At 37.5% G+C, this 26,409-nt stretch overlaps 1 protein-coding gene across 1 annotated transcript in view; it reads right to left on the bottom strand.

Moving 5' to 3' along the window:
• Positions 1–1,201: 1,201 nt before the first annotated feature.
• The window catches only part of LOC104465538 (mucin-5AC-like), a gene marked incomplete at its 3' end in the record, with an annotated part of 62,819 nt that continues 37,611 nt past the window's right edge, over positions 1,202–26,409 (bottom strand). The window contains exons 17-45 of the mRNA XM_010078630.1: positions 21,711–21,779; positions 20,732–20,797; positions 20,059–20,320; positions 19,450–19,564; positions 18,729–18,819; positions 17,790–17,899; positions 17,360–17,576; positions 16,280–16,405; positions 15,670–15,787; positions 14,738–14,876; positions 13,627–13,737; positions 12,996–13,065; positions 12,058–12,195; positions 11,818–11,982; positions 11,248–11,342; positions 10,330–10,456; positions 9,332–9,587; positions 8,483–8,535; positions 7,998–8,098; positions 6,979–7,130; positions 6,408–6,546; positions 6,205–6,318; positions 5,498–5,677; positions 3,987–4,226; positions 3,144–3,300; positions 2,734–2,862; positions 2,237–2,363; positions 1,488–1,531; positions 1,202–1,399 (exon numbers count right to left, since the gene is read on the bottom strand). Coding sequence (XP_010076932.1) covers positions 1,202–1,399; positions 1,488–1,531; positions 2,237–2,363; positions 2,734–2,862; positions 3,144–3,300; positions 3,987–4,226; positions 5,498–5,677; positions 6,205–6,318; positions 6,408–6,546; positions 6,979–7,130; positions 7,998–8,098; positions 8,483–8,535; positions 9,332–9,587; positions 10,330–10,456; positions 11,248–11,342; positions 11,818–11,982; positions 12,058–12,195; positions 12,996–13,065; positions 13,627–13,737; positions 14,738–14,876; positions 15,670–15,787; positions 16,280–16,405; positions 17,360–17,576; positions 17,790–17,899; positions 18,729–18,819; positions 19,450–19,564; positions 20,059–20,320; positions 20,732–20,797; positions 21,711–21,779 — 3,909 coding nt within the window. The remainder of the gene's footprint in view (positions 1,400–1,487; positions 1,532–2,236; positions 2,364–2,733; positions 2,863–3,143; positions 3,301–3,986; positions 4,227–5,497; positions 5,678–6,204; positions 6,319–6,407; positions 6,547–6,978; positions 7,131–7,997; positions 8,099–8,482; positions 8,536–9,331; positions 9,588–10,329; positions 10,457–11,247; positions 11,343–11,817; positions 11,983–12,057; positions 12,196–12,995; positions 13,066–13,626; positions 13,738–14,737; positions 14,877–15,669; positions 15,788–16,279; positions 16,406–17,359; positions 17,577–17,789; positions 17,900–18,728; positions 18,820–19,449; positions 19,565–20,058; positions 20,321–20,731; positions 20,798–21,710; positions 21,780–26,409) is intronic.

Raw genomic sequence — 26,409 nt, 5'->3', positions numbered from 1 at the left:
ATATGAAATGTATAATCTAATAAGTATTTTTTACTTATTTTAATAAGATTTCTTTTTTATTAGCATTATGAATCACAGAATCACAGAATGTTAGAGACTGGAAGGGACCTCGAGAGATCATCCATTCCAACCCCCCTGCCGGAGCAGGAACACCTAGATCAGATCCCACAGGAACGCATCCAGGCGGGCTTTGAATGTCTCCAGAGAAGGAGACTCCACACCCTCTCTGGGCAGCCTGTTCCAGTGCTCTGTCACCCTCACCGTGAAGAAGTTTTTTCTCATATTCAAGTGGAACCTCCTATGTTCCAGCTTGAACCCATTGCCCCTTGTCCTATCACTAGATGTCACAGAGAAGAGCCTGGCTCCATCCTCCTGACACTCACCCTTCACGTATTTATAAACATTGATTAGGTCACCCCTCAGTCTCCTCTTTTCCAGGCTAAAGAGACCCAGCTCCCTCAGCCTTTCCTCAGCAGGGAGATGCTCCATTCCCTTCATCATCTTTGTGGCTCTGCGCTGGACTCTCTCCAGCAATATAGGCATGTGGAACAGATACCACTTTCCTCATATAAATGTTACTTAATAGAAGACTTAAAGTTGAATATTTAGTTCTTACTGTAGTACTGTATAATTTGGTGGCAATTTCTCAGAATTACATTGTCACTGTGATGAATTAACTGCAGGAATAGTGAAGAAGTCTACTGCAGGAGTAGAACGGAACTGTTGTTTTGGTTATCAAATACAATTAGGAAAGGCTCCAAAGAATGGTTTTAAATAATTTGAGCAGTCCGTCAAACTAGATTTCTTCAGTTTGCGCTAATGTGATCAATAATTAAAAAACCAGCAGTAATTATCTTTTGCATTTTCAGAAATTGGTAGAACTGCTGGGTTTTGTTTGCAAGGAAATGAGGAGATTCCCCAGGGTGCAATGATTAACAAGCTCTATTATTTTTTTCCCCTGGAAAAAATATGGTGAAATAGTGGAAACTGAGTTTCTAAGAAATACTGTACTCATTTCTACATCTTTGAGTATGGTTGTCTTTAGCAACTGAAGCTGCCAGATGAATTGGTGGCTCCAGCAGAGGTGAACAGTTTCAAGTAAAGTTATATACCATTATCTGATTAAAAGCCCCCCCCTTTCAGGCAAGTTTCAGTCCCTTTGAGAAATTTTGCGGTTATTTTAAAGAGTATTCATTTGTACCTGAAGTAGTAGTTGTGGACTGACTTGTAGAAAATGTAAACGGGGTGGTTGTTGTATCAATATCACATTTAAAGATATTTCTGTTTATTGTTCCGTTGACATCACATGTTGCACTGAAACACCATCCAGTTCCATCTGTGGTGTTGTAGATAAGGTCGCCATAGTTATAGCTGTTCCCTTCATAAATGCAGTGGCATGCTGTAATTCAGAAGAAGTTTATTGTCAGGCATCTATGAAAAGATAATGTCCAGTATTTCATTTTCTTGATAATTCTTAGCTGTCTTACCTTGATCATCAAACTTGCACTGTAAAACTTCTGATGTGCATTCACTGAAATAGAAGACATTAAAAAACTTTTTTTTTTTTTTTATTATGAGGTAATTTAGTAGTCATATTTCTGACAGCTACTAGCATGAAAAGACAGGACACTTGTGTTTATTCCTTGAGTGTTCAGTTCATGTTGGCTTCTTTTTTGCCATTGTTTTCCAAAATCTTTCTTTGTATTAAACCCAAACTTATAAATAGAAGTGAAGCTAAATATTATGCCAAGCTACAGGTAGATGTCTTAAGGAAGACTTTCCTTCTTTCCTCCTTATCCCTTTCCTTGTCCTTGCAATGTTTTTGTACTAAAAAGCAGGCTAAAAAATGAAAGAATCTAAATACTACAACCAGTGTAAGAATTTAATAAAATACTTGTAAGTAGATCTCTATTAACTATCTATACTCCTGGAACAATATTTTTCCTGCCATGGGAATGGGAAATATAGAAAACCTGGTCATAAAGGACTTACTGCTCTTGTTGTATCTTTATGCTGAGGATTTACAACATACTCAGCAACAAATTCAACAGAACTTAAAATTATGTAAGAACTTTTTACTACTAATGTAGTAAGAAAACTGGCATGAGATAGCAAGGCATTATTTTTACAGAGGCAGCATAAACTGGTCCTGTCATGTAACAGGAACATGCAGTTTCCCACTGCTGCTTTGATTGTTTTTCCTTGTACATGATTAGGCTGATATGTTAAGTCTTACCATAAAAGACATTCATCCCGTCTGTATATCTTGCCATCTTCAGTATCATAACAGTCACAGAGACTGACGCACTTCATCTGATCCTCATGAAAATATGGCTTGTCTGGTGGGCAGTTAGGGTAGCAGCCTGGAGGAAGGAAAAGGGCATGTAGAAGATAGAAAAGGTGAGAATGAGATACAGTCAGCAAAAGATTTATTTGTGCAGAATATATTTGCAGGTATTGTTGTTAATAATTTTTATTACTTTTATTTTTTTTTCCATTGATTCTAGGAAGTAATGCAGAGTACTAGGGTCAGCAGAGCCCACCCACAAGGACTAAGTCCTAGAGATGTTTTTAACTCCAATTTCCATACTCTGCCTCCATTCGTGTGGATGCAATAATGTTGAAAGGAATTCAATGCTGCAAATGCAGCTGATGGGGGAAATACATTCCATTAAAGACAATTAAAAAGATAACAAAATATATCCACTCAAAGGTGCTTGCAGCTCTTTTTACCTTCTAAACCTGGAAAGTCATGGAGGCATTTTCCACTTGGGTTCCTACAGGTCTTCATACAGGAAGCGCCACAAGGTTTATAGTGCCAATTGCATTCCCCTTGTTGATTGTAGTAATCGCAGAACAGTGCTAAGGAGAAACAGAAATTTGGACATATTAAAAAAAAAAAAGAGGTTTGTTTGACTCATGTCTGTTCATCATATCCCTGCAATGCTGCTTGAACAGTCTTGAAAAGCATGAGTAAATAGGTGAAATTGTGTGACCATCAAAACAGCTTAGTGAGAGAAGTCTACACCGGGAGATGATAATGTACATACAGAAGATACCCAGGGTGTGTGTTCAAGGACATCAGCAAGGCACTGTCCATTTGACTGCACTCCCAAAAGACATGTTTATGACATAAAACTCACGACAGATTGATGGGGTTCTCCAGGCTATGCAGACACCAACTTCACTGCATGCTTGAGCATAGGCAGCTACTGCTGTACAAAAGCAATCACAGTCTCCTCCAGTGTCACACGCGCAAGCATCTGTCACACATGCTTGGTAATATTTTGCTGGTTCAACCTGTTATTAAAAAGAAATGTAATACTATACATCCTGTCTTCCAAATTCTTTCTTAGCTTTGCTAGAGTAGTTTTCTTAAAACTGAAATATTTCAGAAGAAAGGCCTGCATCAGTAATTTCTTTTTCTTTTGTTCATATATACTGTTAAACGCCAGAGGGGATGCCAGATGATACATCCGAATCATGTATTGACAGATTTTTAGACACTCAGGCTTGTCTCCTTGTGGAAGATTAGATTCATGTTCCCAACTAATATTAGGCAACTGCACTTGAAAATGAAGGTCTCTGCTAAGGGCTAAGGTAATAGGAAGCATTACTCTGCATTGTTTGTGTAGATAAAGGCTGGTACTTCATGGCTATGTTTTTATTTCATTGAGTTTGTGTTCTGTACATGGTATATGAGAATTTTTATTAAGTCACACTACAAGAAAATACATAGTAATTATGAAATTATTATTCTTTCATAATAGGTCAATATTTCCTATGAACTAATTGTCCTTTTATTTGTTATAGGTAGGGACTATAAATGTGTCCCACTAAGCAGGATCCAGATTGAGTTTTTCCTGACAAAATTCAAAGTGAAACATGCTAATGAATGAGGCATGCTTGTTAAAATGTATGAGGTTAGCAGCTTCAATAATACGCAGACCTCATCGTCACACGGTAAGCTTCTGCCCTGGTAATACCTGAGAGTGACAGGCAGCAAAGACGTCACTGTTGATGATGCTGCACTGCTTCTCTGACCAGGACTTTCGATAAGGGTTGGTAGAACATGGGTCCTTTATGTTGTAAGCATCAGGACATGTAGGGGATACTTTCCAGCTGTTTCCAAACTCTAGGACATTCTCTACCACAGACAGACTCCTGGTAGTAAAGTCATTGATGCCATTGCCATCATAATTTCCACAGAGGCCACAGATCTGGCCCTGCAAATGGAAGAAAATAAAATAATAATGGATGTGAGAAAACTTGAAACAACATTTGAGACTGAAAGAATACTTGAAATTCAGCTCTTAGCATTCTGCCATTCCATTCTAACATTCCTGAATATCTTCATCCTTTGTTTCCTCAGCAACAGAATGTGACCACTAAGGCTAGAAGGATACTGCTGTTGACTTTTCTTCTTTTAGATCTGAACAATAAAACCATCTTTGTCATTGCAAGCTTCTGTCTTTGAACTATGTCTTTAACAAGTAAATGAGGACTCAGCCAGCTAAGCTTTTAATTTAAGCCTTGTTTTATACAATAAATGTATATATAAAAAACAGCCTTACAAAGCTGTCATAAATGCTACCAGTTCAGCCACATAGTCTACTTATTGAGTTTTTACTGTTACGACTGCTCACAAGTATAAAAAGAAATGACATTTTCTTTGTGCATCCAGAAATACCTGTCATTCTAAATTTATGGATCTGTAAAACTGTGATAGTCTACAGTAGATGCTATGCTATGCTTTCTCTGTGGATCTAAGGTGCATGCTTCCCATATTACTACTATTTTTATAAAGTGCCAGTGGGTGAGTCAGCAAAAGAGCCTATGATACTGAAATGCATTTGTATACCTAGTTTTAAATTACACTTAATTTATGTACCCAATTGAAATGTTACTGTAGTATACAATAAGATAGCAAATTCCTCATATATTACAGTTTTTAGTACTTATATATCATAAGCTAGGCGGAGGAAAATGACAACAGGAATACATTTTCCTTACCACCTGTGCAGATATATGCTTGAAAAATACATGGTAGCATTTTACAAGAGGCTTTCACTTGTAATTTTTCACTTTCTTATTCTTGAAGTATGATAATTTGATTTGTGTGTCAATGAGAACTGAAAACAATGGATTACTTTCAAGATAAAGACTACTCAATTGATTTCTACACATGTAGCTATGTAAGTTTAATAAGGTATGAAAACCTTTACCAAAGCTCAGTGGATAATTTTAAAGTCAAGTCCAAAAAAAGCAGTTTGCCAACTCAAGTTCTGTCAGGCCAAATAGGCACTGAAAGCTGCCTTCAGAGCTCGGAACAGCAGCAGCATGATGACATGGCTTCCTGAGGCACCAGAGGAATGGAAAACCACATGGGATTTTTTTTAGAGACATCATCTGTTTGGGTTCTTGGCAGGGTCTCAATGAAATTCACACACAGTCCAAATTTGAACTGTAAATTGCCATTTAACTGTTAGTTTCGCACCTTAAAATCAGGGCTGAGCTTGATGAAGATGCTGGTTTTCCTGTTCCACATGAGGATCAGTCCGCTTGTGGTCTCGATTACCAAGTACATACCCATATAGCGGACTGTATATGGCACTTCATCATTTTGTCCTCTCTTTATGACACTGACATGCTCCTCACCAAGTATCAGCTCATAGCCCTGAAACAGGAGGAAAAGGTGGTTAGAAATGAACTCAATAGCTGCAGCTGTGCTCTTAAAGATGTTTTTCTGCTTTTAAGAGTACTACGAATAGTTTACATAATGAAAACAAATGATCCAAATGCAAGAAATCAAAACTACATAGTTCACACTTCAGGTTCCTGGAACTGTGGTAAAAACATATTTAAAATGGTGTAGGTCAAAAAAGGATGTTTTGGTAGACATGGAGGAACTCCTTTGCACAGAATAAAATAATCTTCTGACATGTTAGGCTAAATTTCTGCTAAAGACAATTTTTGTGTAGAGCTGTAGTTTGCCCTAGAGTGGTATAAGAAATGATGAGAAATGGAAAAGATAGAAAGCTGGGAAACTCTGCCAAATATTTTCACTTGAATCTGATTTAAGCTTAATTTACAAGTTGATTTGCTTTTTAAAATGTTTTTACAGCTTCCTTGAAGCCATCTAGGCTTCTCCTAAGGCTTAAACAGATTCAGAACAAAACTGGTTTGCATGCAAACCCTTCTTACCTCTAGGAAAACTTTGATAGATTTTGAGCAAGTTGTTCCAGTGTTGCCACAGGGAATATTTTCAGTGATAACCCTGAAGGTGCCATTGGCTGAGCCACTCTTCCCACAGTGGTCCTGGGTAGAGAATAACATTTAAAAATATATTATTTTTTTGTAGATACAATCAAGGTTACATCTCATTTACTATTGCTAATTATCAGTACCTGGACTAGTGTGTATTCACAGTTTCCATTGAAGCTGAACCTTTTGTCATCAAAGGTGTTGTAATGACCATCTCCATAAACAGCACAAGTGCCCAGACATTGATCTTTGGTGCATTCCCACTTCCTATTCTTGCATACACTAGGAATGAGAATAAAACATTTTAATAACAAAAGAACTCACTTTTTTGGGTAGACATATCCCAACAACACAGTATTTTTTTGGCAGCTCATCCCTGGTAAGTGTTATGTAGATTCTGGAGTTAAAACAGGTTTTTACATTTTTTATGTAAAGAATTATAGCAAAGTTGTGTTCTGCTACTCTGGATTTGTTAACTGCAAAACAGGGTAAGACTTAATTAACACTGTAGTTCCAAAGATTTCATCCCGTTCTGTGCTTTGACCATCTGCCTACATTAGAAGGAAAACCTGCTCATACTTTTAAATCCAAAACTAAAAGATCTGTCAATCAATGAAATGTGCAATGAAAATCTTTCCTCACTGCTGTACTATTTAAGATCTTTGAAAAGGCAAGTGATGAAACCATGAATGTTACTTTCGAGGACATATTTACCAGGTGTTACAGTCAACAGTGATCTTTTCCCCGGGCTGATATGTGGCTTCATTGTGAATACACGGACATTCCTCTTCAGGAATACAACCACCATTCCCATCTAACACGAGCCCAGCTGGGCACACGCAGCCAGATATACATTGTGTGCTATACTGGAAAAGTCAAGAGGAAGATATAATTTCAGAATGAAATAACCACACTGGGAAAAGGAAGATTAAATCTTCATAAAATATCTTTCTACTGTCTTGTTGCTGCCCAGCTTCAATGTGAGAGGACTGCGAAGGACAACAGAACAAAAAGTAAGTTATTAGCCATTGATTTAATAGAATATAAATCTGTTTAAGATAAATGTTTTATGTATACCAGCCCTGAGGGCTCTGCTGGAGTCTGTGAAATTTTAAACACATTAATCTTAAGTCTTGCTTTGTGTTAGCTGAAGAAGCCCTGCACTTTTTAGTGGGTAATTTGTGATTGAATGGAGCTTTAAAAAGAAAATAAGTAGGGGTTTTTTTTCCAGTTTTTTTCTGAAGCCATTTTTTTTAGTTTGGTTGAGTTACATTGAAATCTGTTTATCTCATATGGTACGTATTCATGAAATGGCGTGTGGTTACCATGCACCTAGGTGGAGTAATATAATTAAATGTGCAAGAAGTTCACGATAGCATCAGGGTATGAGAAAGAATGGTTTATTCTTCTATTCAGTTTAAAGCCAGTAATTTTCTCCTAGAGAAGTAAATTGTGTGTCAGAGCCCTAGATATTTTGACTACTAATTACTATTAACTGCAATAGCTGAAGAAAGGTAGACACTAAACTTACAAATTAAATTGGATGTTACTTTATTATATTTTGGTCTAAGGGTCCCATTGTTAATGCTTAATAACATGGTTTTAGGCTTTTGCTACCAGAACAAAGTATCTGAGTTGTAGATTTGGAGTAGGTCAGAGAGATCAATTACATTAGCACCAAGAGCACAGACACAACCTGGAAGCACCATTTCATCCAGCCACGATACACTTACACACTGCATATCCAGAGTCTGGCAACTCTTTTGACATTCTGCTCCAGTTGTTTCTGCAGTGGTGTTTGAACAGTCAAAGTAGACCCTAGGAGATTCACAGGCTAGAGGAAGGAAAGAAATGAGAGCAGTAAGAAATGGCACAGGGTTTATCCCACAGCTGCAGCCATTAAAACCATCTAGAAATTCTTCGGAAATTGTGTATTTCATTTAGTAGGGGTTGCTGTCCCTATTCAATCTGCTAAATAGATTCACTTCAGAGCACTGAATTCCCAGAAAAAAACCCACAGTCTTTCAGAAAAAAACTTTCCTAAAAAGAGATCTTATCATTAATCTAGGTTTACTCTGGCCTTTTATGATAACTGTTGCACTATAACTGAGAAACACTTCTATTATTTAAAAATCCACTCAGAAAAATAAATTCTTTCAACTATTTATGTCCAAAACCTAGCATAAAGAGAAAGATAAGTTGAAGATTTTTTTTTTACCTGAAGTTGGATCGGTTGTTCCAATGCAATGCAGTCTTCCCTGGGTGCAAGTGCTGTTAGAGAGGAAAAAATATGTATTTTTATTTATTGAGACCGAGAGCTACTTCTCTGTTGTCAAGCTTCAGAATTTTCGAAGGAATTCCAGAATACGGTTTTACAGTCTCAGGAAATAATTTCCCTCAATACCACTACCAGTGCTGCTTTCATTTGATATCCATTATAGCTTAACAGGAAAAAACATAGGTTGTAATGAGTATATGTCTCTGCTTCTTGCTTACTTTCTTTTATGCTAGAAAAATAATAGAACAGAAAACACACTTAGATACAATTGCTCTATCAATCTGGAAATATCATAGAATTATGTAGGTTGGAAAAGACTCTTAAGATCGTCAAGTCCAACTGTAAACCTAACACTGTCACATCCACCACTAAACCCTGTCCTTAAGTGTCACATCTACACAGCTTTTCAACACCTCCAGGGATGGCAAGTCAACCACTTCCCTGGGCAGCCTGTTCTAGTGCTTGACAACCCTTTCAGTGAAGAAATTTTTCCTAATATCCAGCCTAAACCTTCCTTGTCACAACTTGACAGGGGGATGAACTTCCTCTCATCCTATCATGTATTATCTGGGAGAAGAGCCCACCCCCTTGGATTAGGGGGCTTCACTCTGTTCCCCATCCCTGCCTTCCAGCTTAGGAGAATGTGTACCATTCTTAAAAGTTGAAAAAAATGAGAGAGTATTGTATTGAAATTCAGGCAAGGCAGGGTGAGACCAGTTTAAATGTCGCAGATTTTAATGAGAAAATACATATACTATTTCCTGAGTGTTATGCAAATGATTCACTTACCATACAATCCCATTTTCATGGACAACTTCTCCAAATGGTATGGGAGATCCTCTGTAGTAGCAGGGGCATTCACTAGGAGGCACACATTTGCCACTCTCATCCATGTAGGTACCATTTACGCAGGTGCAGCCATCAACTGGAACAAACTTAATGTTGCATGTGACATCAGGCTCACTCAGGGACCGACAAGTGGGTTGACAGGAAGAGATGGTATAGCTGTAGCTTAGGGATTCAGGACACATCGTGGTGTATTTTGCTTGAGAGAGGAGAAAAGAATAGGTTTGTTAATTTCAGATGGTAATTTCTGGTGGGGAAAAAAGAAACCATAGGCAATAAAAATAACATGTAAACAGTACTGTACACCTCTGCCTATGTTGTATTTTTCATGTAAATGTATTTCTGAATACTTCCAGAGTTAAACTTGAAAAGCTACTGTACATGTGGAATAAGTGATGTACGCAAAGAAGAAAATATTTTTTTCAAATGGAATGTTAGAAATAAACCTCCATTAGGTGCTGCCATTGCCAAGACTTCTAAAACTTTTGAAATATGAGACAAGATGAATGTCTTTTGTTATGGTGAAAACAGACCTACTGGATTATTGGAACCCAGGCATGCAGCTTCAGAGACCTTTCATTTGAAAGTGTTCTTGTTAGTATTACTAGTACTGTTGTTCTAGTATGTCACATTTTCTCTATAATAACTTGTGATATATAAAGCTGTAGTGAAAGTCAAAGTTGCACAGAAACAGGTGGAGGCACTTCCATAACAGTCTCTTTCCTAAGCAAGCTATGTCTCCTGTCTATTCATACTCACTTTTGCTAGCAATGGATTAATTCTAAGGGAACAGCAGAGAATTACTTCCAGGATTGCATTTAACAAAATCCCTTCCTCAACAACTTACTGTGTTTGTCTAGAAATCAGTATAAAATAATTATCTGATCAGCAGTTTTTATTGACGTGTGTTCTTAGGAGAGGGGATAGTTAAAAGTACTTACAGCAGACATCAGTCCTCCATCCATGCAGCTGGATTCCTTTTGCAGCACAAGCTCGCACATAGGAAGACAGGGCTGCACACAGACAGTCCTCACTATTTTCACAGTTACATGTGTCAAACAAGCAGTTCTAAGAATTCAGAGAAAAATAAAGTCTCAGCACTGGTAGTATGGTAAATTTTTATTTTTTTAAAAATAACATTATCTTTCTGCTCTTAAGCACTAATCCTTCTTCAGATATGCTCACTAATAGAGAACACTAACATAGCTTTATCACTTTGCAGTCTTTGTCTAAGTTCCCTGTCAGGGGAGAAAGAAGGTAGTAGAAATTCAGTTGATATCTGCAGTTATTATTGGGAAATAGTTGTCTTAAAGCCTGTTATACATTTAACAGCTTCATGTACCTCTGACCCATATTTACTAATATGCTGCATGATAGCATACAAAGCTCTGTTCACAGACAGGTCATTTCATCAGTGTCCATACCTGGATGATTCATAGTGAGAAGAAAGATTGGCAATACGTTGATAGCAGAATGACGATAATTAGCTAATGGGCTTTCTGTACCAAGTAGTTATTAATGAGATATGAGGCTGATGAGTGAGACAACAATTCACTGATAAGCATTTGGCATGCCTTCACATACACTTCCTACTATATATGTATATCCAATGAGGAGTAAATAGCCTTTTCATTTGCAAAGAAGTCAAGATCTTGAAGCCAAGACTGACAACTGAAATAAAGTAATGTTACAACACAAACAGAAAGAAATATTGGAAAAGGGAAGTGCTGCAGTACAGAAATGGAAATCCAGGCATCGCATAAGAGAGGAGACATGTCTGGAACAGTCCTTTTCTGGTTGCTTGTTGTAATTATCCTATTTCTATTGTTTCTAAAGGGAAAAACAGTCTAACAGAGTACCGTGTGGTGAACAGAAGGGTTCACTGCATAGTGACAATCAGCAAAAGGTCCTTTGCTGTCAGTTAGTAGTCCACACCAATGCTGAGCATACATTTCTGTGAAGAGAACAAACAATACAAATGCACATTACTCTTTGTGTTCATTAGTCCCAAAAACACACTGCCCTGGTCTCTGAAGCCCATTCTGAAATTACATCGAATCTCTCCTTTTGTCTTTTTTTCACTCAGCTTATGTGCTAAGGTTCCTAAAACCAAAGTGCACTTGCTGAAAGGGATGAATAAAAAATTTCCATTCTCCTGCAACCCACTCCTCTGACACCAAGATGTCAGCTTAGACATCCTCTCCGTTTTCAGTGACCATACAGTTTCCTTCAGTTATGTTTCTATGACTCTTCCTTTACTTCGTTACTTATCCCTAGTGCTTTCATTTTGAATATTTGTTTCTGATTTCAGATGTATGCTTTTACCAAGTATGTAAGTCTTTATTCTCTTATATTTTCTTTCCAATGGATGTATTTTCCTTAGGGATGAGTAAAAAAGAAAACTAGAAAAGATTTTAAGAAGCACCTACCATTATCAATGCTGAGTGCACAAGGGTTCTCAAAACTGGGCTGGATATTAGGGCACGAAGCCTGAGTTCTCCACGTATTAGCAAATGCTGTTGCTGTTCCTTCAATTATTCCACTTATGGCCTTGAAGTCATCTGTTTGGATGTTATTGAAATTTCCACAGAGACCTGTTGAAAAGCAGTGAAAATCTTGTACCACTCATACTGGACAAAAGACATTAAGCAAGATGTTCATTCACTCACCACAGGTCTGGTCTTTGAAAATGGGATCCAGCTGCACAAACACTTGCATGATGGGTATGATTTGGATTTCCAGGTGGATGCCAAAGTTTGTCTGCATGATGATGAAGAATGATGAAGGGCTGAACACAGTGACGTTAGCTACAGACGAAAAACAGAATGATCACTTTCTGAATGAGGTTGAATGCTGGAAACAGTGCATCATTATACTATTACTTTTGAATTTCTGTTGCAATCGTTGAGGTGAAATAAAACCCATCTTTATGAAAATTAATCAGAAATAGAAATCAGAATTTACAGTTCAGAATTTGCTTGTAGCTACCAAGTTGTTTTCTCTATTTGCTGTTTCAACATTAAGCAGTTGGAGATTACTCCTTCCAAGAGAATAAGAAGGAAAAACTGTATGTCAGTGAGCGTTAAAAAGAGTACTTGTGTTTTTGTTTCTAAGCTTGTACAGCATCCATTGGAGCCTTCACTCTGCTGGAGAGGGAAATTAAGCAGATCTGGAGGTCAGAGAGAATGCATAGCATTGTTAGCTATTGAGACAGAGAGCAAAAATCAAACATCGCCCTGGGGAAGCGTGAGCACAGGGGTGGTAAGTAAAAAAAAAAAAAAAGGGAAGAGGTAGATGATGTCTTGTGTGTTCGATTTTGGGCAATGATAAGGAAGTAAACCTTACGGTGATCAGGAGAGTGTAAATGCTGTTTGCTTCTGTTTGAAATCTTGCCTATGCTTGTACTCGCTCCCATTTCTTTATGACACCAAACTTCCCTCTTCTACTTCAGAAACACTTGTCTGACTCAGGAAATATCCCAAAGAGAACTGAAGTGTGAACATGCATTCTGAACAACTCACAGTCCTTTTATCTTCCGTAGTTTAAGAAAATAAGCAGGTGTGAAGTTCTGAACTTATTGCTCACGGACTGTTAAAGAAAAAAATACCTGCTGAAATGGGCAGCTGGGTATAGACCGCGTTCACAGTCACACGACCGTCAGATTTGACCTCGATGATCTGATAAGGAAGAAGAACAAGAGGCAACTGTGTGAAGGATAACTATAGTCCAAAGAGTAATAATGGTGACGACTCCAGTGATATGCATTAAAAAGATATTAAATAAAAAGGTTATCTTTTTTTGATTTCACCTCCCCCCTCTTTCCACTTGGTACACTGTACTGATTTTCCCTGCCGTAAAAGAATTACTTTTAAAGAGCCTTTCTCAGTTCCTGAGGGAATTACATCATCTTGGTTCCTTTGAACACATCTTTGTGATGAATTACATCCCTTACTGTTGTTCGTCTAGTTGCTACCCTAAAAGCTCAGCAGAGAAAATAGCTTTATTTCTGCTTTGTGAGTCCAATGTTTGTCTTAATGAACGTCCACAAAGCCAAATTGATGGATGATCTGATATTCATAACAAAATCAATTTCTTTTCAGTTTATTAAAAGTAACATGTACTGATCACATATGTTGACCATTTGAGAGAGAAATGTAGTTCCTTGGCTGAATAAGGTCTAAGTTCTTTGCTGCCCATATTTTTAGTAGTAATTTCCCGTGCTTATTTTGCATCCTTACAGTTTGTCCTTTATTCACGTTGAGGGTCACTGACTTTAAGCATGTCTCAGTGTCTGTCATGCCACATTTGCGTAGTTCTGCCAGGATGGTGAAGGTTTCATCTTTACAGTCCTGAAAAAAATGCCAACAATCATCTCATGAAGGTCTGTTTACAGAAGCTTTCCCTGTAAAATTGTCTCTCAACTCTGAAAAAATATTTCTATTTCTGGAGAAGAGCCAGACTCTCCCAAATCCCAGGTCTTTTTTGGCCTGAAATTCAGTTTTGCCTTTTGCAGTGATTAGGAAAAGTGCGAGAATTGGACTCTAGTTTTGCATTTTATTGAATATATGCATAATTCATGCCCACTTCTAATGTTTGATTCAATTCTACTGTATCTCTCATCTTGCTGTAGCTGGTATCAATGCTAGACAAAAATTTCTGATAAAGCATTTTTCAAGGTAACAGTAACATAAAACTTTTTTTTTTTCTTTTACTGCATTGTGTGGATAGGGAGGGAAAAAGGAAAGCAAATAACAAACAGAAAAAGCCCCTAAAAGATCAAGACATTTCACTTGCACATTGCTATAATTAAGTATTTTTATTATAATTAATTTAAATTTTTCTGTTCCTTTTTGACTTCTTTTTAAACCCGTAAATGGAATGTATCACTTGAACTGATTTTCTGTACTTTAACTTCCCAGAAATGAAATAAAAATATTAGTCTTATAAATTCAAATTTTTTTTTCAGAACTGTTAGTGTAATTTTTCAGACTTGTAACATTTGGCCCAATAGCGTATAATACAGTAACATGGCAAAAATTATGCAACTCAGTAAGAAAGCTGGATTCATCACACTGAAGAATGTAGACTAAGCAAGTTCTTAAAAATGGCAGTGCTCTTCAGCAATTTCTACATCACAGAACTGGAAATTCTCCATAAACACCGTATACTGATGCATGACATCCTAATAGTTAACTGATGATTGTAATTTGAATGTCAGCATATGTTCTAGTCGGCATATGTTCAAAGTGAGAGGCACGTTAACATCTGTATGTCAAAAGTGTTGATTGAGAACAACTTTTCTTTCTGTAAATGGATAAGGCTTTATGACCAGTAATATCTGATTCCCACCTTAGAAAAGACATAAGTGCAGTCTCCATGGTGATCGTAATACTTTTTATCATATGTAGTAATGTGCGAACCTCCCTCTATTGAACATGTTCCTGGGCATGACGTGTCTTGGCAACTCCACTGGCCTCCATTGCAGGTACTGGGAGAGAGAGAATAAAGTTAGCTAAAGTCAGTAACAGGTCCAGAGTAAAAGGAATTACAGTGAAGTTATGTTCAGCTATGTTGCTACTGTTTCTCCCTTCAAGCTGTAGCGTGACACACAGTAAATCTAGGTTTAAGACTTTGCAAAACGTGATCATATATAAAAAGAATGACTCTGGTATGCATTGTTTTCTGTCTTTGAACAGGTGAACCCTCCAGCAACCAGTATTGGGTGAGTAATTACTTGGTTTTTGCAGCTAACATAAAGCACAATGATAAAATCTCTTCTGTTTTGTTATAGGGATGTATCAGAAACTAACAGAAATGTAATCCCATATCAACTCCTGATAAAGAGCATATCTGTTTTCTAAAGTGATGTGGTAGTGCACAGATACACTACATCCTAACATAAGTTTGAGATCGAGGTCGTACGGTGTCATCCCTTGCTTTCTCCAGAGAAAATAAATATTTGCAAATGCATAAATGACTGCAACTTCATTCCCCTTAGAGAAATCAGAATGAACAAAATAAACAAAGAAGAAGCATTTTAATTGACCGGTGAGAAATCTAAACATTGTAAATCCTTGCTTTGATCACCTTGAGTTAGAGTGCAAAGCCAGTTAAGGCTGTGGCTAAATAAAACAAAGAATGTTCTTTTGGGATATCTTGGAACTGTAGCGGTCAGTTAAATACATATATCAATTACCAATTATGCAAATGTATATAATAAACCATTAAACTCATTAAATATATGAGAGGAAATTGTAAGTTAGAAAAGTAACAAAGGTTACCAGGAATGACACTGCTCTGAAAAAGAAGCTCCTGTAGCGTAGATGTTGCCATTGTAAACACAGGAGCACTGCTGATGGGGAATGCAGCCAGAATTGTTGATGTCATCAAATACAGTCCCTAGAAGTCTTTCCAATAAAACCCTTAATAAAAAAAAAAAAAAAAAAAAAAAAAAAGACAAAACCTTGATCAATTAAAGAGACATTTCCAATTCACCATTTTCTAAATATCGTCTTAGATCTTCAGCTGTCATGAATGGGCATAGCTATGCTGAGGACAGTAGGACTATGGAATTTGCACAGTGAAGGATTCAACCTTTGTATTCTTTAATTCCACCTGCTTTGAAAGAGGGTCCTATTGTAACACAGGTGGCCTGTTGAGGGACTGGTCTTGATCTTGTTTCTGTTCTGCTTTCCTGCTTTCTGAATGTTGCACATGTATTGGCAATTAATTCAGATAACTTTTCTCAGCTGAGCCATGACAAAATCTTGTCACTTGCAGCTGTGAAAAATGCAAATACAGGAGGCTTAAAGCCAATGGAGCCTGCCCAAATCCTAGAGGTAAGCTGTTGTTGTTCTTTGAGATGAGAGATGTGAGTACATAAGAACTTGCCTGGCGGGCAGAAACAACCATCCATACAGTGTTCTTCGCAAAACTGAGATCGTTGATGATCGGTGCATGTGTCAGCACAAGGGGAGCCGCACTCCTGGTACTGCATGTTGTAAGGACAACTCTTAGCTGAAATTTTAAAGGAGGAGATTTTTTTTTTTCAGTCAAAAGTATTTCTAGTTCACTGTATGTGAAATATATTTATATTCATTTAGGTTTTTCAGTTAGGTGTAAAACCATGCAAAACTGCAGATCCATCATCAGCTCTCAAAATTTGCAAGTTTAGTCACCTATATCCATATTTTACAGATGAGATGTTCTTTCCCTGACTGTCTGGTGCTGAACTGGCTCAATGACTGGATTTCTGGGCACAGCAAGGTAATGACCCCACAAAGTCAGCCAGGCCTGTGTTTCTACTGAAGGCACCTTTCTCATGAACACCTGTATTACTAGTGAAATGTAAAACTTAAGTTTCTAAATCTTTAGTATATTTGCATTTTGAAAATATAACTGGAAAGGCAAATAGTACCTTATGGAGGTTTGTTTTGGAGCAAATAGTGTTGACAGTATCAACAGCTACACCCCATAATCTATCATGTGTTTAGTTCAGTGCAAATCTTTATGAAGATTACAGACGTACAAACTCCTCACTACCAAGCAAGATGAGATAAATAAGTGTTTAATCAGCCAAATGCCTGTGAAGATACAGTCAGTTAATAATTCAGAATAAAAAATGCTGTAGCCACCATGAGAAAAGGAGAGAAACAGGAATACAAGCAAGCAAGTATGCCTCACTCTTTCTTCTTCTTTCTCCTTTCTTCCTTTACTGTCCCAGTCAATTAAATAACACTTTGTCTCTCAATCAGAGTATCCATTTAAGTGTTTGATAGCGTTTAATCCAATCTACATTGAAACCCCTAGCTCTTTGGCTGAAGTCTTTATGCTGGAATTTGCACATCAGAACCCTCTGGAGAATACAATCTTGAATGGCCTGTAATTTCTCATGCATTCTCAGCATCATTTGAAAGCTTGTTGTTTGTTAGTTACAGAGCATAAAGTAAGGTTATCTCCAGTGATACTTACGGCACAGTGTTGAGGTTCTCCAGTTCAGAGGATGCCCACCAGCATGAGCACACTGCCGAGAGTATTCAGCAAAGGTGTCACAAATACATGAGGTGTTTTTAGAGTTTTCAGAGTGGCATAAGTCATCTTGGCAAGCTGTAATATACTCCCTAATGTCAACTAGGTCATTACACTCTGCAAATGCAGAGCTGGTCAATGTTTTCTGGCATATGTCATCCTGGGGAGAAAAAAAAAAAAAAAAAACTTCCAGAAAATAGAAAGGAGCAATTTTTTTGGTATTGTTACTATGTATAATTATTCTTTGACAGAGTCTCATATCCCTCTTAAAATTGCTGTTGCTCAAGGACTTCTCCTGTTGACCTGTCTGAAGGTATAGAAAAGTACAGATAAATTTGAAAGAAAAATAAAAGAATAGTCAAAAGATCCTTACAATATTATCAGTGCAATTATCCGGCAGGGTAGAAGTGGAGTCTTCACAGTGTTCTGTTGGGCCATCCATTTTCTGCATATGCCCAAACTGCAAGGCTGTTATCTTAATATCTGCACACAAGAAGTTTAATAATGATGGTTGAGGTTTTTTGTTCAATGCAACTACCTGTTATCTTTTTCTCCTCTCAAGAATTTTGCTCAAGACTGGCCAAGGCAGCTAGTTCCCTTAAGTCTTTAAATTTGACCATCATTCCTTCCAAAGGAAGCACTACATCACTGTCTCAATTTACCTTGCACAGCACCCTGGAAAAAGTAAACATTAGAAAACAATTCTCAGTCTGTTACATCTAGATGAAAACTAGATGTAATAAATGGATTTTTACCAGAAAAAAACCCAGTTTTCAGATTTTATTGAGCCCATACAGGGAAGAGAGAAAAAGACCTAAGCAGAGATTTGGACAATGGAGACTGCTGTGAGGAAAGTTTAGGAAAAAGCTCAAACTGGGAATAGATAAAATTATGAAGATAATTCGGCAGGCAAGTGTGGATATACCATTTTTAAAGACAGAACTGAAACAATAAATGTACTGAATAGACAATAAAATTGCCTTTTGCTTAATTGAATATATTTATATATTTATGTTATTAGTGAAAATCTATCTCATTGTTATGGGCTTAGCTGATTAGGTAAATAAAACCATGGCATACAAGAAATATGCAATTAGTTGTTAGCACCAGTACTATATTTATATTTAGAGCATTAAATTACATTATCTGATCTCTGTACTACGTATTTTTCATCAGAGATTGAATCACGTCTTCTGGGTAAATCACTTAACAGCATAGGAAGGAGGAATGCTGATGATATTGGAGTTAAAAGAATACCAAAAAAGCACGTTGAAGGCCCCAGAAACAAATTGTTACTGTTTAAAAAACTTACTGTTTGAATAGAACTCATTGTAAATTGGAAGACCATTGAAGTCCCCACAAAGTCCACAGGTCTGATTGGCATATTTCTCATTCAGTTCCAGCTAAAATGATGGACAGTAAGTTGTTTGATAGAAGTTAGGATAAACGTTCTAAAATATATTCAAAACCACTGAAAACACCAGCACCTGCTGCCTCTAAGTATTTTTTTCATCACATCTGTGTCATTTTATTTAGCAATCTAATTCAAACTTGTGGGATAGCATGAAGAGTTGGCTTGGACTTGATTCACAATGCAGAGTTCAAGCTGTTGATGCTATTGATGCCGACTTAAATTGTCACTGTGATATCTATATTGCTCTCAGTCTCTTTCTTTCTTTTCATTCTTTGGAAAGAAAATTAAATCCACAGCAGAAATGAAATCCTAAGAGAGTGAAATTCTGCTAGAAAATTATATTTGAAGGGGTAAGTAGTCCCTATAACAATGACAATATTTTGATGATATAATGAAAGTGATTTTTCCCCCTATTTTAAGCAGATGTCTGCTATCCGCTAGAAGTAAATCCATGTAATTTTCTTTAGGACTACCTGGATGCAAACCTATCTCTGTTAAGACAGAATTGGTCAGCAGTATGAGATGGGAAGGCAGTAGTAACCCCCTAAACAGATACGGACTGGCTTAATCAAAGATTAAGGTCTCAGAAGGTGTAGATAGGTCTAGGAGCAGTTCTTACCAGGATATTGTCATTTTTATTCCACATTAACACAATACCCATTTTGCTGGCAACTTTCACATAAATGCTGCTTTTCTCTACTGTAATTCCAGATTGGCTGTATGGCAGTTGAACTCTAGGAAAAGGCAGAAAGAATCTTCAGTATTTTCTGATCCAAATGTTTGAAAAAGAGAATAAAAAAAAAAGGCTTGTGGTATCATCTGTAGGGATTCTAAAATAACAGTTGTGTGGGAAAAAAAGCGATTAAAAAAGAAGATGGTCCAACATCATCAATTACGGATCTGAATTAGGATCCAAACTCTCAGGATTTTTCATGTAAATTTTACTTTTGAGGTAATCCTTAAGGAAAGGATTTGCTTTGAGCAACCTGGTCTAGAGGAAGCTATCCTTGCCCATGGCAGGGAGGGTTGGAACTAGGTGATCTTTAAGGTCCCTTCCAACCCAAACCATTCCATGATTCTGTGAACAGCAACTTATTCATTATTTATGTTGGTAAAATTGTCAGATTTATTGAACAACACATAATTTTTTCCCCTCATACAGACCAAAGTACTTGGCAAGTTTGAACAAAAGGTCTGTGGTCACCAAACAAGTGTTATGAATACTTACCTGTTGCCGTTGATCATGACAACATCATTTGTTAGTTCAGCAGCTATACCTTCAAGTTTCATGGTGATACGGTTGATTTTTGGAGCATTTTCCACCACTTTGCGCCTAATCTGGATGTTGAAATCCTCATAGGGAGCATTGCAATGGGATGCAAAAACATAATTGCAGAGCCCAGGGAAGGAGAATATGTATCCATCAAAGGTCTTGAAGTGGAAGTTCCCCCATGTGCTGCACACACGGCCATTGTGAGCAGGATTGGAAGCTGTGAATTAAAGCTAGCTGTAAAAAAATCTTAAAATTCACAGCCTTAACATGGTGAAAATTGACTTGTCCAAGGCTTAATTTTGTCATTGAATAGTTTTCACCTGCCCGACTTCATTTGTTATTTTCTGTTGTCCATCTATCCATTATAAAATTGTATATTCATTCTTCACTCATATGTTACTCATCGTATGCACCCCTATAAATGTTTGCAGTTATGTCCAGCTAGAGCTTCATTAGTTGTCCACATTTCAGCTAACAGTTTAATATTATGTTTCCTAACCACCCTCTTTCTCCTCTTAATACTCCATGACTTCCTTTACCAGTGCCTTACCCTATTTGTATTAGATTCCTCTGTCTACATCCCCTGAAACTTAAAACTTAATGAAAATATTTAATTTCCTTTACTTACGTCTTATTATTGGATTTGTCAGCATTGTCTGGATGATGTTCATCTTAGATAAAACTGTAGCAGAAGCTAGAAAAAAGTAAGAAACCAGCAAAAAAATAGTATAACAATTTGCACCTAAAATTGACTTAGAAAGGACTAGAAAGTTACTAAGCCAGTTTAAATGAAACAATGTTAAGCCTGTTTTACACAGGACATGGATCAAGTTAAAAGTGCATACTGAAATTCAAAGTCAGAATAGTTAAATCATAAGAAATTGCTTTCAACTGTGATCTGTATTTTCTGCCTTTTAATTTTGACCCTTTTGTGAAACTCTATATTGTGTTAGCAGGGGCAGAAATTCAGAAGTCTGCAGTGCTCAGACACACTGAACAATACAAAGGGTGAAGTTGTACTAAATTAGCCCACCACTGGTACACGAGTATAGCTGCCTTCTCATTACACCTCCTTTAAGGAGGGAATAATAACTTTAATTATCCCCTTTGCTGGCTGTTCAATACTTTACTGTTAGGGGGCTGAAAACCCCTAGAAATGACCACAAATCCATTGCACAGGATGATCGCAGGTAATTAGATGGTAAAAATTAATGAAGCTGGGTTGCCATCTTGATTTTCTAGCATCAGCTGCTGGCTTTACAGCTTGCCAAAGTGGTCTCAATTCCTTGCTTATAAGGAAACAAACATCCTGTACATATATTCCACTTAAATTTTGTATATACATGTTCATGCACATATGCATACAGCCTCTACAAACACACATCTGTTTTCTTAGTTACATCTTATTCAAATATAACCATACTGTGTGTTTAGTAATGGATATCTAATAAAGATATTGCTATTCTTATACAGAGAGAGGCTTGTTAATACACATTTATCTTTGTTTGACTTTACTGCCCATATGCTAAGGAGGTTTTTTTAGGCATTCTTATCATTTAGTACAGATGTAGCAAATAAATACAAATACACAGTATAAATGAGCGTACAGTTTTGGTTCTGCTGAAGAACCTGCATGTAGTTGGTTCCTGTTTCCTGTGGGATTTCAGTCTGGGCTCCTGTCAAGAAATTGTAAAAAGCATATTAAACACAGTGTCCTCTATCTGAACTTTTAAAGCAAAGCATTTGGATAGGATCAAAGGACCAAGATACATCTCTGTAAGGCAAAGGGGAGAGTTCTTTATCATATAGAAAAAAGCAAACAAACAAAACAGGTCCCCCCAAAAGTTAAATGTAATTGTAGAAAGAGACTTTCTGTTACAAACACACTGAATTTGAAATCCAAATAACATTTCTTGTACATCTGTGTCCTGGTTACGGCTGGGACGGAGTTAACTTTCTTCATAATAGCTTATAAGAGTCTGTTTTGGATTTGTGCTGAGAAGAAGGCTGATCACATACTGATGTTTATAGGTGCTGCCAGGACAGTCAAGGACTTTTCAGTGTCTGCAGGGGCAGGAGAAGCTGGGAGGGAGCACAGCCCCATATACTGGTTTAGGATTCGAGCTTAGGTTTAGGATTGAGACCCAAATTGGCTGATGGTCTATTCCATATCATGCACAGCATGGCCAGTATATAGATGAGGCTTTGTCCAGAAGTTTGCTTCCTCTCTCTCACAATCATCTCTCGCTCTCTTGGTTGGCTCTTGCTCTCTTGGACACTCGGCCTCTTATCTCTTTTCCAGGATTGTGGTTTCAGGACTCTCCCTGCTCCAGGATCGTTAGCCAGGAACAGGCTGAGCCTTGATCATCAGGTGGTGAGCAGTGTCACTGTGTGTCACTCGTTTGTATATTTGTATATATTACTATTATCATTATTATTTTCAGTTTTGTTGTAGTTTAGTTCTTAAATTGTTCTTATCTCAACCCACGAGCTTCTTTTCCCTTGTCCCCTTTTGTTCTCTTCCCCAGCCCCAGGAAGCGGGAGGGTGAGCAGGCGGTTGTGTGGTGTTTGGCTCCCAGCCAGGTCGAACTGTGACAATTTGCTTTCTTTGTTTCCCTTAAAAATCACTACAAGGGATCCAAATGACTGGACCACAGCTCTTATTTCACGGCTGCACTAAATCTCACTAATATGTGAAAAAAAACTAGGAAGATTTCACAAAATGTAAGAGAGTCATTTATTAAAATTGCTGTGTAGTAGCTAGGTAATAATAAGAAAAGGCACATAACTGGTTAAAAGAAACAAGAAACTTGGGGCTTGATCCAGTAATGGCTGCAGGTATTTATGTGCCACTTTCTTTAGAGCCTAAGCATAGGGTCTTTTCTTCTGGAGCAAATCTAAAGTCTCATTCAGCGATCTAGATTTGCTTTACAGCTGGATGCAATAGCACAAGGGTCCCCAGCCTGAGCAGTAACCTGGGGAAGTAACTAGAAGAGCCAGTTTTCCTGTTCTACCCCTCTTCTCACTCTGAGATGGTTCAAACTCACACCTCCACAGAGAACCTTAAGCAACATACTGTAAATCTATTTGGCCACCCCACCTGAAACTGAGACACGGTGCCAAAAACAGCAGGATAGTCACAAAGGAGGAAAAAACAAGCTGTGATTGTGTGACCACATGATTAGGACACTAAGCTGCATCAAAATTGACCTGTTCTTGTGCCCTGCTTCAGGGATTAGTTTTGTACCTCTTGTTAAATGGCTACTGGATCAACCACAAGAGCTGTCTTCCAGATGAGTTCTCCTCTCTATCATGACTTCGTAAGTTTTTAATTCCTCTCCATGCATGGCCCAGCAATACCATACCAGAGGAGGTATTGGCAGAGACTTTTGAGAGATGACAAATATTGACCTGAACACTTTCATGCCTAGAAAAGGACTGACCCTGAGCTCCTAGATTGGCACTCTAAGCTCTTATATAGCTTCACCATATCTAGAAGTTGCTGCAGTGTCTGCAGTTTCTTTCTCACCTAAGAGTTTAATTCTTTTCTCATTTAACTTTATGCGTGTCTACTGCTGATGTACGAAGATGTAACTTAGGACAGAGTTCAACCATTTTCCATTTCCTGGTAGTTTTTCAGTAGCACAGATAATATCATTAGGTAAATGCTTTCATGTAATTATAATTTATACTAATCAGGTGAGAAAAATTGATACTGATCAGGTGCCTCTGCAAGTCTTAATAATAGTCCGGAATTTGCTCTCACTCAGCATATCTATAGGAATCTCAGCAGGTATAGATTCAGACAATGTGTGTTTATTCTAGCATGAGAAACTTTTTAACAGAGCAAAAGAGTATATACATGTATTTTGGTCTGTTAATTTTTCTCAAGGAAACAGCAGGGGGTTTTGTTTACTTAGCAAATACATAATTCCCAAGGAAATTCTAGCTGCATTGGTTTATTTAGCAATTGCACAACACCATGTTGTTGACTACTAGAATAATAAGTGTGTCTCAGTTGTAAGAATAGTCAAGATAAATATTTGATAATTTGGGAACTGACCTAATTATTAAGAATATTTCTGGAGGTACCTTGCTAAGTCTATATCCAGCTGTCAATCCACATATGCAATTATCGTTACAATCAATTTATAAAAGGTACTATTTGATCCAAAACCTAAAGTCAGGCACAGAATGTTTGTGGAGATTGCATGGGATTGGGACAATATTCTTTAGTCGCTCAGGACATCTGAAAATATTTTCCACAGAGTGTGATTTGAATAAATGGGAGGCTGCTGAACACTGTCTAACCACTACTCATTTTTCGAAGCAATTTATCAGATTAACATTGTGTAGCAGGAATAACTTTCTTCTTCAGTTAATAGCTGGAGATGCTTTTACTGACATTGTGTGTCTGTGGCATTTTGTGCTTAAATCAACGTGCCAATATTTAGGTGTTTATTTCACAGACTATAAAGTAGCTTAAAATTATATTTGCACTTGTCAATATTTTGAAAATTATATACAAGACAAATTTACACAGGCAATCTGAAGATTTAAAAATCTGAGAGGGCTGTAATTACTGTACATGAATGGAACTGACTTTACACAGGCAATCTGAAGATTTAAAAATGTTAGCTGAGAGGGCAGTAATTACTGTACATGAATGGAACTGATTTAGCAAGCTTGTACTCAGGCAAGTAATTCCAATTTGAAGGGTAACGCATATTAATAAAAACTGCAAAGACCAGTCCTGATGGATATAATATTGACAGGAGAAAAAACATCATACAGAATGACGGAGTGCACATTTCAGATAAATGTCCCAGTCCCGGTTACACTCAATATCAGTAATTTATATAAATACTTTGCATAGGGTATTATCAGTGCACAATTAGTTACTGAAAATCATTGCCACGTGACTATTCCCTTCTAGTCTCTTTTGCAAAAGAAGTTGCAAGAAATTTTGACGAATTTGGTATCAGTTCCTGGCAGATGACAGGATACCGGAAAAGATTGACAAATGGTCTTATCTAGCAACTGGAAAATGTAGTGTTTCACATGTCATTAAAAACATAACATTCATAATCAATCCTAATACAAAACGCAACAGGAATAAAATCTGTTAAGTGATACAATAACATTAGTATAGTTGTTTAAAGTATATTACTAGATCTAAACAGAGTATTCTTTCTTTTCCCAATAAAAGAGAGAACTTCTTACCTATCTGATGGACACAGCAAACTATTAAGAGGAAAGCCAATTCCAGTATGCATATCCCCCTGCCAAACCCCATCTTGAGTGGAGTCTGGCACAAGGATATTGGGTCTAAAGTTGGTCAGGAGCAGTAGTTCACCTGTGCTCTGGCAGTCTTATATAGTAGGTGACTTTGGCTTCAGTCCCAGATTGATTCGGAGAGTCTAGAAAGGTGGCGTTTGGGGGATTTTAGCAAATGAATAGGCAAACAGAGGATGCTCTTCCTTCCTCAGAAACTGGCCAATGGTATTTGCATTTTGGGAGGAGTATATGCATATACGTACGTATATTTTGTCAAGGTTCAGTCTAATAAAGAAACATAACATGATTGCAAGTAAAACACAACTCCTTCTCCAAAAAGATCAGGTCCTGGAACAAATTTGGTGTTGCTTTACAGTTATGCAGATAGCATGTAAGTAACTATTCTAAGTTTTTCAATACTGTAACTGACGCCAGTCAGCTCCTTGGCAAAACCCCCCTGCGGATTTGTGAGGTCTGAGGGCGTGTGGGGTATTTCATACGTGGGGACCCAGCATTAGGAAGTCACTCCGTGCCTCTTGGGGTAGCTAAGCTTCTTGTAAAAAGAACAGACTAATAACCTTGAAGGGTCCTGCACTATCACACGGTCACGCTGAGTGCATGCTGTGGAAACCCCTCTGTGTGGCACTGACAAGCATTAGGCATCTCTCTGAGGAACACGAAGCCAGCTTCACCTAGACTGCATCCTACATTTATTAGAGATGAGCTTAAACCTTGAAATCTGCTTCTGAATTCTCTGCATAATCTGATTTTGCCTTCTTGTAGAAAATATCAGCATTAATTTCAGACAGTCAGACAGCCTTATGCTAGCTTTGTAGGAGAAAAAATGGATTGATTATGGCCTGCAACCATGATCCCATAGTTTCAGTATCATTCCTGTGTAATTCGATTCACATCCATGGAGTTATAAGGACTGCAAATGAGAGAAACAGGCAATGAATTAGGCCTATAAGGCTTGCCAGTGACCATTTAATGTACTTTTTTTCCTGAATATTAGCTGCAGTTCTGCTG

Source organism: Pterocles gutturalis, unplaced genomic scaffold, assembly GCF_000699245.1.
Source record: "Pterocles gutturalis isolate BGI_N339 unplaced genomic scaffold, ASM69924v1 scaffold7773, whole genome shotgun sequence".
In the NCBI taxonomy this organism is placed as follows: Eukaryota; Metazoa; Chordata; class Aves; order Pterocliformes; family Pteroclidae; genus Pterocles; species Pterocles gutturalis.
The sequence above is the reverse complement of the archived record's forward strand: the minus strand, read 5'-3'. Positions and strand labels throughout refer to the sequence as shown.